Below are 20,331 nucleotides of genomic sequence, written 5' to 3' on the forward strand. Positions count from 1 at the left end.
GCCTTCTGAGGTAGAGAACACCTTTAGACTTTAGAGCTACAGCGCAGAAACAGGCCCTTTGGCACCGAGTCCGCACCGACCAGCCATCACCCCGTACACTAGCACTATCCCACACACACTCGGGACAATTTACAATGTACACAAGCCAATGAACCTACAAACGTGCACGTCTTTGGAGTGTGAGAGGAAACCGGAGCACTCCGAGAAAACCATAGCGGTCACGGGGAGAACGTACATACTCCACACAGACAGCACATGAAGTCAGGATGGAGCCTGTCCCTGGCGCTGTAAGGCAGCAGCTCTACCGCTGTCACCCGCCCCCCTCATCTCTTAAAAAGCTAATAAATAAAACGACATACGTTTTTGGAATTTTTATTTTTCTGCTCTTGAATTTTAAATGATCCCTTTTATTGCTAGGACATCAAAGTTTACATAATAGAATTTATTAATTAAACTAATCGGTCAGGCCCGAGAACAGTTTAAGCAGCTTTTAGGATGATGATTCGCCCCAGTCACCAGAAGCAAGGAACAAGGTTGGGAGATTGCTTTTAACAATCCAGACAAAGTCTCAAATCATTTGGCATAGAAATTTATATTGGTACAATTTTTAGTGTAAATTCTTTTAATAATATGCTGAAGTTCTGACATGTTGATTTGGTACTTTGGTCCAACACATCATCACTCATTTCCCTCAGTCCCTTTTCTTCCATCATCTTCTCCTCAGTTAACAGAGAGGAGAAATCATCATTTAACACCTGGCCCAGCACCTGGTAGAGAATATCATATCATATCATCATATATATACAGCCGGAAACAGGCCTTTTCGGCCCACCAAGTCCGTGCCGCCCAGTGATCCCCGCACATTAACACTATCCTACACCCACTAGGGACAATTTTTACATTTACCCAGCCAATTAACCTACATACCTGTACGTCTTTGGAGTGTGGGAGGAAACCGAAGATCTCGGAGAAAACCCACGCAGGTCACGGGGAGAACGTACAAACTCCTTACAGTGCAGCACCCGTAGTCAGGATCGAACCTGAGTCTCCGGCGCTGCATTCGCTGTAAAGCAGCAACTCTACCGCTGCGCTACCGTGCGAATAGTCCTCCTTAAGAATCCACATTGTTAATGCACAGAGAAGCATTAATTTAACACCCCACTCCTCTTGTAGTTCCACACACAGATGACCATGTTGACCATTAGGGGGGGGCCTTCTCTCCCTTGTGCAGGAAGGAGCTTCAGATGCTGGTTTACACCGAAGATAGACACAAAATGCTGCAATAACTCAGCGGGACAGGCAGCGTCTCCGGAGAGAAGGAATGGGTGACGTTTCGGGTCGTGACCCTTTCTGTCACCTTACCCATATCTCTAGTCTCCCTCTCCCCTGACGCTCAGTCTGAAGAAGGGTCTCGAACCGAAACGTTACCCATTCCTTCTCCAAAGATGCTGCCTGACCAGCATTTGGTGTCCATTTTCTCCCTTGTTACCCTTGTGCTCTTGATGTGCCTGTAGATTTTCCCTCATCTTATCTATCACGTCCTCTCTTTGCCCCCCTGATTTCCCTCTTAACTGCACTCCCTCCTCGTTGCAGGTTCCGTTGTCTGAGTATAGGTGCAGAGAGCTATGATGCGTGTGGTTTTTACTCTGCGCAGTCTGACCTGTGCAGCCCAGGGCTGTGAGTTAGCTGCTGCCTTCTTGCAGTCATTGTTGCTCTTGCCGACAGTAAACAAAGCCCTCGTCTTTCCCTCAGAGTTGTCGCACATTCAGTGTATTCCACTCACTGGTGAAAATACACTCAAGTGTATAGTGCAGCAGAATCTTGTGGTACAAAATTCACCGAGACCACCTCAAGGGAGTTTAATGAAATGCGGATAAGTGCGTATATTGTTACGGACTGTGTTTCCAGGTGCTGTTCCAGGAGTGTTTGCGGGACAACGGCCTCTTCCAACTGCAGCAGGCAGAGCGGGACTGTACGGGGCAGCTCAGGGCAGCAGAGGCAAACATGGCCAGGTGAGTGGAGTGGCACAACCCACCTAACATAGAGGTGGATGCACTCACCTGCACCTACAGTAATGTCATCACTATTTACACACTTCCACGCCGGGACTTGTTATACAGAATTACATGGAGTGTGTGATTCACCTGGTTCAGGCTGGTACAGAAATGTCATCGCTATTTACACACATACACTTTGTGCCGCCTTTTCCAGGGTTACATGGAGTTGAATGCAGGGCCTCTGAGGCTGGTAGTGTGTGGTTGTGAGGGCCAGGTGTTAGCGGTGCATGTTCCCATGTGCAGTACACTGACAGGTGGGGAAACGGAGCCCCCACTTTCCCCAGCGAGGAACTCCTAACCTCAACTGCAGATGTTGGAAACCTGAAACACACATCAGAAAACGCTGTTCCATGAAGGGTGTTGGACCTTAAACATTGGCTGTTTCTCTTTCCTGACCTGCTGGGATTTGGCCCCCAGCATTTTCTCTGTTGTTGCTGAGGAACGTGGCACTCCGTATCTATGTTCCTCACACGGAGATGCCATCATCAACACGGACTGTGTATTGTGGAGCACACAGCTACTGGGACTCAGGTCTGCCCATCACCCATACCCAGAGTGGCAATTACTGATCTAGCAGCTCGTGCAGTGAAGGAGGAATCAAATAGGTTAAAAAAACAACTATTTGCAGATTGTTGTGGAAACTAGTGAAATTAACACTGGAGAGAAAAATAATTCGCAGAATTGACACTGAATTGCAGCGAAAATATGAATGCGATAAAAGACGTCCTTTCAGAAACTCTGTCTGTCTGTCGGTCTCCATTATCCTGGGCATATTATGTAACTACTCATTCAAATTGAAGCTACATTTTTAAAGCTACAGACATTTTAAAGTTAAAAAAAATCACTTTCTAACCCATTTCCTGAAACTCCTCAGCATCTGACGTCTCAAAGCTCCACGTTCCGCTTCATTTGCTCCTCACTCGCCAAAACAAGATGGCCGCCGGCAGCGCCGCCGCCCGCCCGTGCTCAGTCGGTCCCTCCCCCCTCTCCCACTTCACCTCTCACCTCGCCTCTCGTCCCGCCCCGGCAGAGACTCGCACGTCGGCAATCAGCGTTGAACGCATGGGCACTGGTAAGTGCCTTGCGCACCCAACGGCTCCACGGAGGGGAGTGGGCGTGGTGGCCGAGTGGGTGGAGGGGAGGGTGGGGGTGGGTGTAGGGGATGAGTGGGGGTGGGAGTAGGAAGGGGAGAGTGGGGGTGGGGGGAGGAGGGGGAGAGTGGGTGGAGGGGGTCGGGGAGAGTGGGGGTCGGGGTGAGTGGGGGAGGTGGGAGATAGTGGGTGTGGAGGGAGGGGGTCGGGGAGAGGGGGTGGGGGTCGGGGAGAGTGGGGGTGGGGGGAGGAGGGGGAGAGTGGGAGTGGGGGGAGGAAGGGGAGAGTGGGGGTGGGGGGAGGTGGGGGATAGTGAGTGTGGAGGGAGGGGGTAGGGGAGAGTGGGGGTGGGGAGGTGGAGGAGGGGGGGCAGTGCGGGTGGGGGGGAGGGGCAGTGGGCGTGGGGGGGAAGGGGGACAGTAGGGGGCAGGAGAGGGGGGGTGGGGGTCAGGAGGGGGGAATAGGGGTGGGGAGCGGGGAATGGGGGTAGAGGCAGGGCTGGGGGGGTGGGGGCAGGGGAGGGACAAGTGGGGGTGGGGTAGGGGGGATGGAGTGGGTCAGGAGGGGGCATAAGAGGGATTGAGTGCGGGGGGGGGTGCTACACCAATACAGGAGAGACTTTATAGACAATAGACAATAGGTGCAGGAGTAGGCCATTCAGCCCTTCGAGCCAGCACCGCCATTCAATGCGATCATGGCTGATCACTCTCAATCGGTACCCCGTTCCTGCCTTCTCCCCATACCCCCTCACTCCGCTATCCTTAAGAGCTCTATCCAGCTCTCTCTTGAAAGCATCCAACGAACTGGCCTCCACTGCCTTCTGAGGCAGAGAATTCCACACCTTCACCACTCTCTGACTGAAAAAGTTCTTCCTCATCTCCGTTCTAAATGGCCTACCCCTTATTCTTAAACTGTGGCCCCTTGTTCTGGACTCCCCCAACATTGGGAACATGTTTCCTGCCTCTAATGTGTCCAATCCCCTAATTATCTTATATGTTTCAATAAGATCCCCCCTCATCCTTCTAAATTCCAGTGTATACAAGCCTAATTGCTCCAGCCTTTCAACATACGACAGTCCCGCCATTCCGGGAATTAACCTAGTGAACCTACGCTGCACGCCCTCAATAGCAAGAATATCCTTCCTCAAATTTGGAGACCAAAACTGCACACAGTACTCCAGGTGCGGTCTCACCAGGGCCCGGTACAACTGTAGAAGGACCTCTTTGCTCCTATACTCAACTCCACTTGTTATGAAGGCCAACATTCCATTGGCTTTCTTCACTGCCTGCTGTACCTGCATGCTTCCTTTCAGTGACTGATGCACTAGGACACCCAGATCTCGTTGAACATCCCCTCTTCCTAACTTGACACCATTCAGATAATAATCTGCCTTTCTATTCTTACTTCCAAAGTGAATAACCTCACACTTATCTACATTAAACTGCATCTGCCATGTATCCGCCCACTCACACAACCCGTCCAAGTCACCCTGCAGCCTTATTGCATCTTCCTCACAATTCACACTACCCCCCAGCTTAGTATCATCTGCAAATTTGCTAATGGTACTTTTAATCCCTTCATCTAAGTCATTAATGTATATCGTAAATAGCTGGGGTCCCAGCACCGAACCTTGCGGTACCCCACTGGTCACTGCCTGCCATTCCGAAAAGGACCCATTTATCCCCACTCTTTGCTTTCTGTCTGTCAACCAATTTTCTATCCATGTCAGTACCCTACCCCCAATACCATGTGCTCTAATTTTGCCCACTAATCTCCTATGTGGGACCTTGTCGAAGGCTTTCTGAAAGTCGAGGTACACCACATCCACCGACTCTCCCCTGTCAATTTTCCTAGTTACATCCTCAAAAAATTCCAGTAGATTTGTCAAGCATGATTTCCCCTTCGTAAATCCATCCCTGCTGGTCCAGGGCTCACCCTCTCAGTCACACCCTCTCCCCTTCCCTGCCCCCCTCTACGAGGAATGCACCCAACGGGTCCACTTGGTCTAGTAGTGAAATAAAGTCCCGCCCTGGCACCTCATTTAGTCATCGGTGCAAGAAATATTCTCCATTGCTGGTAAATATTAGACATTACCTTGTTCTGGCCCGTTGACAATACTGTTGGAGGATCTGCCTGTGTCTACTGCTCTCCCCAATACATCATCCTGGTGCCACCTGGCTGCTGCCTCAGTGTGTGAGGAGAGAATGGCAGGTGATGAATGAGTGATGCTGACACTCTCAGTGAAACGTCTTCATTCCCTTTTAAGGTGATGCAACTGTCTGCGCTGTCTCAGTGACAATTACATTGGTGAGAGACAACCCCATTTTCTACGATTCTCTTGTTTTGCTGAACTCTGAATATATCGTTAAAGGACCACTTTCCCCTTCCAACGAGAGCTCGGTGGATCCTCACAAAGCACTAGAACCTTGTATCTAACAAAACGCATTGTCTTTTGCTTGCTAGGAGTCCCGACTCAGCTTCTGCCTGTGCAAAAGCTGATGGATGGCAAGCAATCGTGGCCGATATCAGAAATAAGATTGATTTTACAAAGGTGAGATTAATGTTTTCTGTTTAGGTTCATTATAAACACCCAGGTTTGGCTTGGGATCAATATGGGTCTATTTTAAAAGCTTTGATATATTTTGTACCTTTGAATTGTACTTGGGCTTAAGTTTTTGGAGGGAGTGAGTCTGGCAGTGAATTCCCCATTCTGCCAACGTTTGTGCCAGGATTGTACATTCTTTGTGAAGCCATGGGTGGTGAAGTTGTGGACGATCCGATACCTGTGGCATCTTCGTCATGTCCTCCGGGTGCGTGAATTATGGGCGACTGGAGTGCAACAAAGTGTGAGAGGACCTCGTTCAAACCCAGTACAATTGTGCTTTCATTCAACACATCCTTCTCAAACGTTTATTTTCTTAAAAGGTTAAGTGAAATCCTTGGTGTGAGAGAAGAAATTCATGCAAACTAAAAAAATTGTTTTATGTAGAGGTGTATAATATCATGAGAGGAATCGAGAGGGTTGACGTGCAAAATCTCTTGCCTAGAGCAGGGGAGTCGAGAAGCAGAGGGCAGAGGTTTTAGTTTAGTTTAGAGACACCGTGTTTAGAGAAACAGGTCCTTTGGCCCACTGAGTCCGTAACGACCAGTGATCATTAACACTATCCTGCACACTCTCGGGATAATTTACACATACACCAAGCCAATTAGCCTACAAACCTGAACGTCTTTGGAGTGTGGAAGGAAACTGATGATCTCGGAGAAAACCCACAGGGAGAACGTACAAACTCCGTACAGACAGCACCCGTAATCAGGATGGAGCCCGGGTCCCTGGCGTTGTAAGAGAACGACTCTAACACTGCACCACCAGGGCCCTAAAACTAAAACCCGAGGTTCAAGGTGAAGGGGGAAAGATTTTATAGAAATCTGAGGGGTAACTTTTGCACACAGAGTGGTGGGTGTATGGAACGAGCTGCTGGAGGAGGTAGTTGAGGCAGGGACTATTGCAATGTTTAAGAAGCAATTAGACAGGTACACAAATGGAACAGGTTCAGAGGGATATGGGCCAAACGCTGGAAAGTGGGACTAGTTGGTCGGTGTGGGCAAGTTGGGCCGAAGGCTCTGTTTCCACGTTCTATGTTCATTGATTGAACAGAAAATGCCAATGCAGAGTTACAATGATCTGTCTTTGTTTAATTTGTAATCATTGCACCTTTTCTCCTCATTCTTAGAGCCAGTTTGATGAGCAGATAGGTTGGTTGAAGAGTGGGACAAAGCTGAACATGCTTCCACAAGTAAAGATCCCACCACCACCTCCCCATCCCGATGCAGTGGTACGTTCTGCCGCTGTCATTCATTACACCACAGTCTATATACTGCAGGATTTATCTTGCCCTAAAATCATTTTTTATTTACCTGTGCCCACAGTTTTTGTGAAACCTCAAGTGGTGTTTTGTTACTTTTAGATGAAGCATTTCCTGGACCAACATTTACAAGCCAAAGCCAACTATTTTCGGGCTGGGTCTGGACAGACCGACTCAGGCAATGGAAGGCCCACCATTGTGGGAGGACAGCCTGAGGCCTCTGCAACCGGACGGGAACAGGTGTGTACTGAGGAACCAGTGTAGACAGTGACAGAACCATGAAACTAGGACATGCTCAGGAACCAGTGTAGACAGTGACAGAACCATGAAACTAGGACATGCTCAGGAACCAGTGTAGACCACAACGGAACCATGAACCAAACTAGGACATGCTGAGGAACCAGTGTAGACAGTGACAGAACCATGAAACTAGGACATGCTGAGACATGCAATGTTCTATAGATTCAGGTGCAGTTCCTGTGGATTGGAGGGTAGCTAATGTTGTCCCACTTTTTAAGAAAGGAGCGAGAGAGAAAACGGGAAATTATAGACCAGTTAGTCTGACATCAGTGGTGGAGAAGATGCTGGAGTCAATTATAAAAGACAAAATTGCGGAGCATTTGGATAGTAGTAACAGGATTGTTCCGAGTCAGCATGGATTTACGAAGGGGAAATCATGCTTGACTAATCTTCTGGAATTCTTTGAGGATGTAACCAGGAATATTGACAGGGGAGAGCCGGTGGATGTGGCGTACCTTGACTTTCAGAAAGCCTTTGACAAGGTTCCACATAGGAGATTAGTGGGCAAAATTAGAGCACATGGTATTGGAGGTAGGGTACTGACATGGATAGAAAATTGGTTGACAGACAGAAAGCAAAGAGTGGGGATAAATGGGTCCCTTTCAGAATGGCAGGCAGTAACTAGTGGGGTACCACAAGGCTCGGTGCTGGGACCGCAGCTATTTACAATATACATTAATGACTTGGATTAAGGGATTAAAAGCACCATTAGCAAATTTGCAGATGATACAAAGCTGGGTGGTAGTGTGAACTGTGAGGAAGATGCTATGAGGTTGCAGGGTGACTTGGACAGGTTGTGTGAGTGGGCAGATGCAGTTTAATGTGGATAAGTGTGAGGTTATCCACTTTGGTGGTAAGAATAGGAAGGCAGAGTATTATCTGAATGGTGTCAAGTTAGGAACAGGGGACGTACAACGAGATCTGGGTGTCCTAGTGCATCAGTCACTGAAAGGAAGCATGCAGGTACAGCAGGCAGTGAAGAAAGCCAATGGAATGTTGGCCTTCATAACAAGGGGAGTTGAGTATAGGAGCAAAGAGGTCCTTCTGCAGTTGTACAGGGCCCTAGGGCGCGGCCTGCAACCACAACAACCTGACCGCGGGAGAGGTATGCAGGAGAAGGGAAATGACATTGTGGCCTTCCATCACAGTGAGGAGAGGACTGGAGGAGATTCACTGTGATGGATGTTTTCTTGATGGATGTTTCTTTTTTTGTGTGTTTTTGGGGTTGTGTAATTTTAATGCCTATTTTGATGCTTTTGTTGTTGGACTGTGGGTGACTGAATTTCGTCCAATTTGGATGACAATAAAGCTATCTTGAATCTTGAATACTGTGTGCAGTTTTGGTCTCCAAATTTGAGGAAGGATATTCTTGCTATTGAGGGCGTGCAGCGTAGGTTTACTAGGTTAATTCCCGGAATGGCGGGACTATCATATGTTGAAAGACTGGAGCGACTAAGCTTGTATACACTGGAATTTAGAAGGATGGGAGGAGATCTTATCGAAACGTATAAGATTATTAAGGGGTTGGACACGTTGGAGGCAGGAAACATGTTCCCAATGTTGGGGGAGTCCAGAACAAGGGGCCACAGTTTAAGAATAAGAGGTAGGCCATTTAGAACTGAGATGAGGAAAAACTTTTTCAGTCAGAGAGTTGTGAATCTGTGGAATTCTCTGCCTCAGAAGGCAGTGGAGGCCAATTCTCTGAATGCATTCAAGAGAGAGCTGGATAGAGCTCATAAGGATAGCGGAGTCAGGGGTATGGGGAGAAGGCAGGAATGGGGTACTGATTGAGAATGATCAGCCATGATCACATTGAATGGCGGTGCTGGCTCGAAGGGCCGAATGGCCTCCTCCTGCACCTATTGTCTATTGTCTAAACCAATGTAGACCGTGATGGAACCATGGACCAACCTAGGACATCTGTAGTCTGGTAAGATGATTTTACCCGGTTTGATTATTGCTTAACATTTACTGACTTGATGACCTCCTAGATGCTTGAGGCCATGTCCTCTTTCCTTAATTACAAGGCTTTCTCTGTCCAGCTATTATGTTATAAAGTGACTTCTGTAAAGAGGGTGCAGAAAAGATTCAAGTTTGACTTATAAGGGGAGACTGGATAGATTGGGACTGTTTTCCCACCCAGGGGCAAAGGAGGTTGAGGGCAGCACTTGGTAGAGCTTTGTGAAATCATGAGGGGCCGAGATAAAGGTGGACAGGCGGTCTTTTTCCCAATGCAGGGGAGTCTTCAACTAGAGGGCGTAGGTTTAAGCTGGGAAGTGGCTGAACAGGTGCAAACAGAATATATTGGCATGCAAACATCCAGCCTGTGGTTGAATGAAAGTCATACATGAAACAGTTGAAGATGGTTTGACCGGTTTGACACAATCCTCAAGAACTTTTGTTGTGATGCCTTTGGGGTGAAATGCTTAGTCTCTGCTAAGAACTGCCATTTCCTGTTTTGTGAGGTATCGCCTAACCATTTGGGTGTTTTCTTGTTGCTGTAAACTCCAGAAAATCTCCAATGATTTCATTTGTTTTGTTTACTTGGTAACACACATTTATCCTTCCAGCTTTGTAAAATTATTATTTTTTTCCCTGTAACAGGTTTAATGACCATTAGGACAAAGCAGCTATTCAAGTGTAAATCCATTTAATTTTCCAAATGTTCTTCAGACTCGAATGGTCTTGTATTTACAGGAGGAGTGAACCTTATACAATGAGATGGACACTCATTGTGCTTTTTAGTGTGGTAGAAGAAGATGTTTGAGAATTGTATTTTGGAAGTCTTCACACCTCCACACAGGTTTAGAGGGATATGGGCCGAGTGTCGATGGGACGTGTTGGGCCGAAGGGCCTGTTTCCACGTTGTAAGACTCGATGACCTGTAAAATATAATTGGAGAACAGTAATAACGCATGTATAAAATCATGAGAGGAATAGACCGGGTAGATGCACAGTCTCTTGCCCAGAGTAGGGGAATTAAGGACCAGAGGACATATGTTTAAGGTGAAGGGGAAAAGATTTAATAGGAATCTGAGGGTAACTTTTTCACACAAAGGGTGGTGGGTGGATGGAACAAGCTGCTAGAGAGGTAGTTGAGGCTGGGACTATCCCAATGTATCCCAGTGGGAGAGAGAAACTGAAGGGATTCCACGTTAGTCAGAAAATGGTGTTAGGTAAACTGTTGGGACTGAAGGCAGATAAATCCCCAGGGCCTGATGGTCTGCATCCCAGAATACTCAAGGAGGTGGCTCTAGAAATCGTGGATGCATTGGTGATCATTTTCCAATGTTCTCTCCACTCGGGATCAGTTCCTGTGGACTGGAGGGTAGCCAATGTAACTCCACTTTTTAAGAAAGGAGGGAGAGAGAAAACGAGGAATTTCGACCAGTTAGCCTTACATCGGTAGTGGGGAAGATGCTTGAGTCGATTATTAAAGATTGTTATCGCAGCGCATTTGGAAAGCCGTGACAGGATCGGTCAAAGTCAGCATGGATTTATGAAGGGGAAATCATGCTTGACTAATCTTTTGGATTTTTTTGAGGATGTAACAAGTAGAATGGATAAGGGAGAGCCAGTGGATGTGGTGAATCTGGACTTTCAAAAAGCCTTTGATAAGGTCCCACACAAGAGATTAAGATGCAAAATTAGAGCACATGGTATTAGGGGTCGGGTATTGACATGGATAGAGAACTGGTTGGCAGACTGGAAGCAAAGGTAGGAATTAACGGGTCCATTTCAGAATGGCAGGCAGTGACTAGTGGGGTGCTGCAAGGCTCGGTGCTGGAACCCCAGTTGTTTACAATGTATATTAACGATTTAGACGAGGGAATTAAATGTAACATCTCTAAGTTTGCGGATGACACAAAGCTGGGTGGCAGTGTGAGCTGAGAGGAGGATGCTAGGAGGCTGCAGGGTGACTTGGATAGGTTGGGTGAGTGGGCAGAAGTATGGCAGATACAGTATAATGTGGATAAATGTGAGGTTATCCACTTTGGTGGCAAGAACAGGAAGGCAGATTATTATCCGAATGTGTCAGATTAGGAGAAGGGGAGGTGCAACAAGACCTGAGTGTGCTTGTACACCAGTCACTGAAAGTAAGCATGCAGGTACAGCAGGCAGTGAAGGAAGCTAATGGCATGTTGGCCTTCATTGCGAGAGTATTTGAATTTAGGAGCATGGAGGTCCTACTGCAGTTGTACAGGGCCCTGGTGAGACCGCACCTGGAGTATTCTGTGCAATTTTGGTCTCCTAATTTGTGGAAGGACATTTTTGCTATTGAGGGAGTGCAGCGTAAGTTCACCAGGTTAATTCCCGGGATGGCAGGACTGACATATGATGAAAGAATGGGTCAACTGGGCTTGTATTTGCTGGAATTTAGAAGGTTGAGAGGGGATCTTATAGAAACATAGAAAATTCTTAGAGGATTGGACAGGGTAGATGCAGGAAACATGTCCCTGATGTTAGGGGAGTCCAGAACCAGGGGCCACAGTTTAAGAATAAGGGGTAGGCCATTTAGAAAGGGGATGAGGAAAAACATTTTCACTCAGAGAGTTGTAAATCTGTGGAATTCTCTGCCTCAGAAGGCAGTTGAGACTAATTCTTTGGATGCTTTCAAGAGAGAGCTAGATAGAGCTCTTAATGATAGTGGAGTCAGGGGGTATGGGGAGAGGGCAGAAACGGGGTACTGATTGTGGATGATCAGCCACGATCACATTGAATGGCGGTGCTGGCTCAAAGGGCCGAATGGCCTACTCCTGCACCTACTTTCCTATGTTTAAGAAGCAGTTTGACAGGTACATGGATAGGACAGGTTTGGAGAGATATGGACCAAACGCAGGCAGGTGGGACTAGTGTATCTGGGACATGTTGGCTGGTGTGGGCAGGTTGGGACATTCCTGAAGGTCCTGTTTCCACACTGTATCACTCTGCACTGATGAGCCAAAACATTATGACCACCTGCCTAATATGCTGTTAGTCCTCCGTGTGCCGCCGACCCGCCGAGGCATGGACTCTACAAGACCCATGAAGGTGTCCTGGGGTATCTGGCACCAAAGCATAAGCAGCAGATCCTTTAGCAGCACCCCACAAGCCTTGCCGTTTCAGAGATGCTCTGACCCAGTCGTCTGGCCATAACAATTTGACCCTCGTTAAAGTCGCTCAGGTCTTTACTCCTGCCCATTTCTCCTGCATCCAACACATCAACTTCAAGAACTGACTGTTCACTTGCCGCCTAATATATCCCACCCCTTGACAGGTGCCGTTGTAACAAGATAATCATTCTTATTCACTTCACCTGTCAGTGGTCATAATGTTTTGGCTCATCGGTGTATGTCTCTGAGAGCTTGTTACCTTGCCATTTCCGATGTCTGAGGCAGAGGAGGTGAATGTCCCATTGACATTTTCCTTTCCGTTATACCCTGAGATTGTGACAGTCTTCGAAATCTAGGTGCGTCAGAACAGGCCCTCAGTCATGCCTTCCCCCTTGGTACCAGCTGAATGCTCTGGTCTTGACTGATGTAGATGTCACGGCTGCTTTGGTGTGTGGTGGGGCTCTGAGACTTACTGCTGCAAGTAGTGTGTGGTGTCGGGAACACCGCCTGGATTACTTCACCGCGCTCTCTGAAGCAGCAGGTTTGGAGGGTGTGGGGGCATCACATTTGCGATAGTTTCAGTGGTTTTTGTTGACACACCTGGATGACTCGTGCTAACTTTGACACAAGCATTGTTTCCATCAATGCACAGATTGAAGCGACCATCCCAGTATCCACGCCTGCTGCACCCTGGCACGCTGGCAGAGCAGCACAGGACATGGCCGCTGCTGGAGGGATCCGTGCAAAGAACAGCTTTGAAAGAATCATGGAGAAGCTCTCAACATCCTACCCACACTTTTCTCGGTAAACATCAGAAGCTGAATTACTACAGCCAGACATTTGCAATAGTATGGGCGGTCACGGTGGCGCAGCGGTAGAGTTGCTGCCTCATAGCGAATGCAGCGCCGGAGACCTGGGTTCGATCCTGACTACGGGCGCTGTCTGTACGGAGTTTGTACGTTCTCCCCGTGACCTGCGTGGGTTTTCTCCGAGATCTTCGGTTTCCTCTCACATTCCAAAGACGTACAGGTTTGTAGGTCAATTGACTTGGTAAATGTAAAAATTGTCCCTAGTGGGTGTAGGATAGTGTTAATGTGCGGGGATCGCTGGTCGGCGCGGACCCGGTGGGCCGAAGGGCATGTTTCCGTGCTGTATCTCTAAACTAAAAATTAAAAAAGTAATAATTAATTTCATCCAGTTGTGCTTTCTCTTTTGGTTCGAGCTATTGGTACATGTTCAAATGTGTAAAAATGACAATGTTTGTATTGTAGAAACTCATTAACTGAGTATCTGAAGGAGGTTCGCCAATCCAATGGAGGATCCCTCTCCGGGTTAACCTACGATGACATTATACATAGAGTCGCTTCCTTAGTGGAATCAAGGCTCTCAGAGGTAACCGCGTGTCAGGGGTGGTGAATATTATAAGCCAGCTATTTCTCATGAGTTGACATTTATCTTTAGTCTCGGTGCTTTTCAGAGCAAAAACAGAGGACAGAATAAATCCCCTCAGCCATCGGCGTGGCGTACATCGACACAAGGAGTTAAACTCTGGGAAGGAGCCACAGCCCTGGTAAGCTGCACTTGACATCTGATGTGTTGATACGACGTTTATGCAACTTTTACAAATGTATCCCATGCTTTTTTATTAAATGTACCGTTTTAATTCCTCTTGAATTTGAATGTGAAACAGTGCACTCCAATCCAGTGGTTTTTCTATGCATTATCTGAAATGAATGAATGAATGGAACAACAGGTTGCAGTGTAAATCCTGTGAACTGCACTCATGGAGAATGATGCCAGGAACTGTAGTATTCATACTGTTTAGGAACAAAGCTTCAGCAATTACTTTGATACGATCATTGACATGGTGAATAAACTGTGGTCTAATTCATAGCAAACAAGGCTAATCTCCCCTCTCCCATCGGGCATAATGTATAGAAGTGTGAAAACGCACACCTCCAGATTCAGGAACAGTTTCTTCCCAGCTGTTATCAGGCAACTGAATCATCCTACCACAACCAGAGAGCAGGTGACCCTCGGACGATCTTTGATTGGACTTTGCTGGCTTTACCTTGCACTAAACGATATTCCCTTATCATGATACACTGTAAATGGCTCGAGTGTAATCATGTGTTGGCTTTCCGTTGACTGGTTAGCACGCAACAAAAGCTTTTCACTGTACCTCGGTACACATGACAATAAACTAAACTGAACTAAACTCTAAAATAACATGGGAGTTCGATTGTCCAACTGTTGATGAAACCAAAGTTAATGCACAAATATAGTTACACAGCATGAAACGGGCCATTCAGCCCAACTCATGCATGACTCTAAACCTACCCTACCTGTCCAAATGTCTTTTAAATATTGTTATAGTACCTGCCTCAACAACCTCGTCTGGCACCTTGTTCCATATACCCATCACCCTTTGTGTGAAAAAGTTGTCCCTCAGGTTCCTCTTAAAGGGCGGCACGGTAGCGCAGCGGTAGAGTTGCTGCTTTACAGCGAATGAAGCACTGTAAGGAGTTTGTACGTTCTCCCTGTGACCTGCGTGGGTTTTCTCCGAGATCTTCGGTTTCCTCCCACACTCCAAAGACGTACAGGTATGTAGGTTAATTGGCTGGGTAAATGTAAAAATTGTCCCTAGTGGGTGTAGGATAGTGTTAATGTACGGGGATCGCTGGGCGGCACGGACTTGGAGGGCCGAAAAGGCCTGTTTCCGGCTGTATATATATGATATGATATGATATGATACATGGCGTTGTGACGGACATGCCTGGAGTGTAATGTGCATTTGGAGCAGGATATCTCGGCTTGGAAAGAGTTCAGAGAAGGTTCATGAGTATCTTGCTAAGAGTTGTCTGAGGAAGAGTTAAACTGTAATCATTGGAGCTCAGAAGGAAGATAAATAATGGCACCGAGAGGGAAGCTTGTGAGGGACCATGCCAAGGTAGATACTGAAAGGGTGAATCACAGCTTAGCAAGGAACCGCCCAATTATGTCAAAAGGCGGAGGAATTTCTTGGGTGTAAGGACGAAGAATCTCAAAAATTCACAAGGCCGAGGTAGATGGATTTCGGCCTACAGGGAGTCAGGGCTGGCGGGAAACAGGAGCGGGGCCTGAGACGAGATCTGGTCACGTAGATCTACAGAGAGAGAGAGTTAATATTTCAGGTAAACATTAACTGTTTCTCTCTCCACGGTTATTACCGGAACTGCTGAGAGTTCAGAGTTTAGGGTGGACGAGGGCAGGGAAGGAAGGGGATATATCGGTAATTAGAACGACGTGGACCATGCACTTGGTACTTGGGATAGGGCAGCTTCGTCGGCATGGACGAGTTGGGCCGAAGGGCCTGTTTCCGTGCTGTATGACTGGAGCAAGTTAGTAGTTTAGATTTTATGCACGATCTAACTAAACACAGTGACAATGAATAGCCCTTAGACAACCAACTTCAAAGTTCACCATTGTCAAGTCTCACAAGGAGCCAACTGTTTGGATTCTAAAAACTAATAATAAAAGAGCAATGTTTCTAACAGGATTAATACACAAAGCTCATTTATTGCATGTGAACATTAGGCATTAATGTAAGTGTGTCATCTCTTCCCAAAACAATGTTATTTGCAAAATAGTACAGCACAGGAACAGGCCATTCGGCCCACAACATCTGTGCCGAACATAATGCCAACTAAGAAAATAACGGCAGATGCTGGTACAAATCGATTTATTCACGAAATGCTGGAGTAACTCAGCAGGTCAGGCAGCATCTCGGGAGAGAAGGAATGGGTGACGTTTCGGGTCGAGACTGAAGAAGGGTCTCGACCCGAAACGTCACCCATTCCTTCTCTCCCGAGATGCTGCCTGACCTGCTGAGTTACTCCAGCATTTCGTGAATAAAATAATGGCAACTAATCTCTGCTTGCATGAGATCCATATCTCTCCATTCTCTGCATATCCATGTGCCAAATCTATAAATTAAACAATGTAATTTTACTTTAACTTAGCAAGTTCACTAAATGACTTATCAAGTGGCCTGCTGAGCTGGGAATGTCATCCTTTCCTACCAAACTGCGATGCTATACAGCATGGTTAGCAAGTCGCATTCATTGTGGACAGGAATCTTGTTGTAATTCAGTGATCTCCTGTTTTCTAGAGTGAAGATCCCTGTGTCATCTGCCATGAAGACCTTACAACAGAAGCCATGCTGATTTTACCGTGTGCCCACAAGTTCCACTCCCAGGTAGTCAAAACTAATCTACTTCTGTAACGTAACTGTTCTGCTGAAGGAACTGTGACCTGTGATCATATGGGCCATCTCCACTCATCTGGTGTCAATCTCCCCCCCCCTCCCCCCCAGCTTCTCCCACGGGGAAAACCCCTGCAGTCAAAGGTTTCAAAGGTCTTTTATTGTCATGTGTACCAATTAAGGTACAGTGATATGCGAATTACCATACAGCCATACTAACAAAAAGCAACAAGACACCCAACTACATAAAAGTTAACATAAACATCCACCACAGCGGATTCCTCACTGTGATGGAAGGCAATAAAGTCCAATCCTCTTCCTCTTTATTCTCCCGCGGTCGGGGCAGTCGAACCATCCGTCGGGGCGATCGAAGCTCCCAAGGTTGGCACTATACACAGCTCCCTGCCCCACTGTGCCAGCCCAAATGATTGGCATGTACACAGAGTTGTATTGGCACCCTGCATTCGATAGGCCGAATGGCCTAATTCTACTCCTATAACTTGGGAACATGTACATTATAAGCCAACCAATCCATTTATAGTTTATCTATATTAATGACCTTGTGATAGTCAGAATCATATGGCAGAGGTACTTCAGCCCAACTAGTCTCGGCCAACCAAGATGATAGTCCCCTCGTGATCTGATATACCTCTTTCAGATCACCTGTACCAAGGAACAAAGTCCTAGGCCAGCCAACCTCTCCCTTTCTCCCTATAGTTCAGGCTATCGAATCCTGGCAACATCGTTGTAAATCTTCTCTGCTGCTTTCCAGCATCCTTCAAATAAATGTCCTGGTGACAGTCAGAAACAAGCCCAACAGCACAGTTTTGTGAATCGGAGACCGTGATGGCAATGTCCCCATCCTTGTGGACACGAAATGTACTTATCAAGCTCTCCCCAGCACTGTAAAGGATTCATTGCACTGGTGAAGCATTGGTTGTGGTGTACGCGGTAGCAGGTGTGCTTCACTGACCCCTTCCATTCCTAGCCCACATCCACACACCTCAAAGTGCTTTCAGTCGCAGACGTAAAGCAACAAGTGAGTGATTGATCGATCTCCCCATACAGTGCATTGGCCCGTGGCTGAAAGAACAGAGAACCTGTCCTACCTGCAGACTGCACGTTGTGCTCCGACAAGAGTTCCCAGACCTTCCCAGCAGGAAGATCGCTCCACTGTGAGGACACAGAGAGTCCGTCCGATACGCTGGATGGTCCGAGCCGGCTGGATTCACCTTCTGGTACCCGACTTCACCATGTGGCAAACCTCTAACGTGAAACAGACCCAGACCAGCACCCTGCCCTCTGCCCAGCGGAGAAGAGGTCGGTGCCAGAGTTATACCTGGGAAAGCAGCAAGGGCACAGCTTCGCTCACAACTGGTGCTGGAGGAGAGATTTGGTGGTACGTGCTGAAGGAATTCAGAGCTGGGCTTTGGTCTTCGAGGGGGATGTTCATGCCTTTTAAGAGCAAAACAGTGTGTGTGAAATTCATTTTTCTCAAGTTTTTAAATATATATCCCGAGTAACTTGTGTAGAAATTGCAGACATCTCTTAAGTGCGCTTATGAGGGCTTTTAAACTGATCATAAAGTATGAGAATAGGTTAATGTTGAAGTGCATGGTGCAGAAATGGAAGTTGTCAGAAGGGGTGGAGGGAAAATATTTAGGATTTATATTAAAGAGTTTTTTAGAAACATGTCTTGGAATGATTTTACATTTTAACTAATACATTGAACATGGAACATAACAGCATAAAAACCGACCCTTCAGCCCACAATGAACATGAACATGATGCCAAGACCATCAATGATCTACCTACACATGATCCCTATCCCTCTACTCCCTGCATTGTCACCACTCCTGGCTTCGCATTGTAGATATTTCCATCCATTAAGATCAAAGCAGCTTCTCAGATCCACTGGAGACCTCTGCCCACCTGAGCAGCATCAATTAGCCCACTCCCTGGCTGAGGCCAGCATTACTGCAGAGTGCGTGGACTTCCACACCAGGGATGAGAGGTGAGCAACACTTCTGCCACCTTCAATCCCACGCCATCCAGAGAGGTCGTGTTGCAGTTGTATAAGACGTTGGTGAGACCGCATTTCGAATATTGTGTTCAGTTCTGGGCACCATATTATAAGAAAGATATTGTCAAGCTTGAAAGGGTTCAGAAAAGATTTACGAGTTTTGTTGCCAGGACTAGAGGGTGTGAGCTATAGGGAGAGGTTGAGTAGGCTGGGTCTCTATTCCATGGAGCGTAGGAGGATGAGAGGAGATCTTGTAGAGGTGTATAAAATCATGAGAGGAATAGATCGGGTAGATGCACAGTCTTTTACCCAGAGTAGGGGAATCGAGGAACAGAGGACATAGGTTCAAGGTGAAGGGGAAAAGATTTAATAGGAACCCGAGGGGTGACTCTTTCACACAAAGGATGGTGGGTGTATGGAACAAGCTGCCAGAGGAGGTAGTTAAGGCAGGGACTATCCCATCGTTTAAGAAACAGTTGGACAGGTACATGGATAGGACAGGTTTGGAGGGTTATGGACCAAGCGCAGGCAAGTGGGACTAGGGTAGTTGGGACGTTTTAGGTTGCTGTGGGCAAGTTGGGCCGAAGGGCCTGTTTCCACACTGTATGACTCTATGACACAACTACACTGCTATGTGTACAAGGATTGGGAGATTCTTGCAACAAAATCACAAAGTTTTGAAGAAGGGTCTTGACCCAAAACATCACCCATTCCTTCTCTCCAGAGATGCTGCCTGTCCCGCTGAGTTACTTCAGCATGCTGTGTCTATCTTCAGTGTAAACCAGCATCTGCAGTTCCGTCCTACACAAAGTTCAAGGATGTGTTCAAAAATAACAAAAAGATAAAATAGAAGATTGAGCTTTTATCAGCAGAATACAAGGCGACTCATGATTTTATACACCTGTATAAGATCACCCATCCTCCAGTGCTCCAAGGTGGAAATCCTAGCATGCTCAACCTCTCTATAGCTCCCGCCCTCGAGACCTGGCAACATGCTGGTAAATCTGCTCTGCATTCTTACCAGTGTCATGGCATCTTTCTGATAGCAGGTGGACCGGAACTTAGCAAAATACTCCTAATGAGGCCTCATTTTCAAGTATATTATTTTAAAATATTTTAACTGTGGGCCTCAAAAGAAAAACTCTAGAATTGCTTCATCTCTTATGATTGCTCAAATTAGATAGACAAGTGGGCATCTAAAATGAAATATGTAAAATAAGTACCAGCTTATATTAAGAATCATGTACGTTTGGTGAGAAAATTAGTTTTTAGCTTTTCTCCATAACATGGTGCTGAATCTTTGCCAGCCGTTCATGATGGGTTGTGGGGATGAGGATGAGATTTCTTTGTAATCCCAATCAGATTTGCGGAATATTGGGTGGCAGTTTTACATAGAATAGAACAGTACTGGGCAGGAACAGGCCCTTCGGCCCACGATGTCTGTGCCGAACATATTGCTAAAGTAAACTAATCTCTGCCTGCACATGATCCATATCCCTCAATTCCCTGCATATCCAAGTGAAATCCTCTTGAAAGCCACTATCGTATCCGTTTCCACCACCACCCCCGGCATCACGATCCAGGCACCCACCACCCTGTGTAAAAAAAACTTCCCCCACACATCTCCTTTAAACTTTGCCCCTCTCTCCTTAAAGTTATAC

The 20,331-nt window shown here is 46.9% G+C and overlaps 1 protein-coding gene across 4 annotated transcripts in view; it reads left to right on the forward strand.

The window, feature by feature from the left end:
• Nucleotides 1-18,304, forward strand: part of LOC144598494 (E3 ubiquitin-protein ligase DZIP3-like) — a 65,673-nt gene extending 47,369 nt beyond the window's left edge. For all 4 annotated transcript variants that reach the window (XM_078408646.1, XM_078408647.1, XM_078408649.1 and 1 more), the window contains 9 exons: nt 1,909-2,012; nt 5,612-5,699; nt 6,880-6,981; nt 7,114-7,251; nt 13,057-13,208; nt 13,676-13,796; nt 13,882-13,974; nt 16,555-16,641; nt 17,716-18,304. In XM_078408646.1, coding sequence (XP_078264772.1) covers nt 1,909-2,012; nt 5,612-5,699; nt 6,880-6,981; nt 7,114-7,251; nt 13,057-13,208; nt 13,676-13,796; nt 13,882-13,974; nt 16,555-16,641; nt 17,716-17,826 — 996 coding nt within the window. In that variant the 3' untranslated portion in view covers nt 17,827-18,304. The remainder of the gene's footprint in view (nt 1-1,908; nt 2,013-5,611; nt 5,700-6,879; nt 6,982-7,113; nt 7,252-13,056; nt 13,209-13,675; nt 13,797-13,881; nt 13,975-16,554; nt 16,642-17,715) is intronic.
• The last annotated feature ends 2,027 nt before the right edge of the window (nt 18,305-20,331 follow it).

The sequence above is a fragment of the Rhinoraja longicauda genome, chromosome 12 (assembly GCF_053455715.1).
Source record: "Rhinoraja longicauda isolate Sanriku21f chromosome 12, sRhiLon1.1, whole genome shotgun sequence".
Classification (NCBI taxonomy): domain Eukaryota; kingdom Metazoa; phylum Chordata; class Chondrichthyes; order Rajiformes; family Arhynchobatidae; genus Rhinoraja; species Rhinoraja longicauda.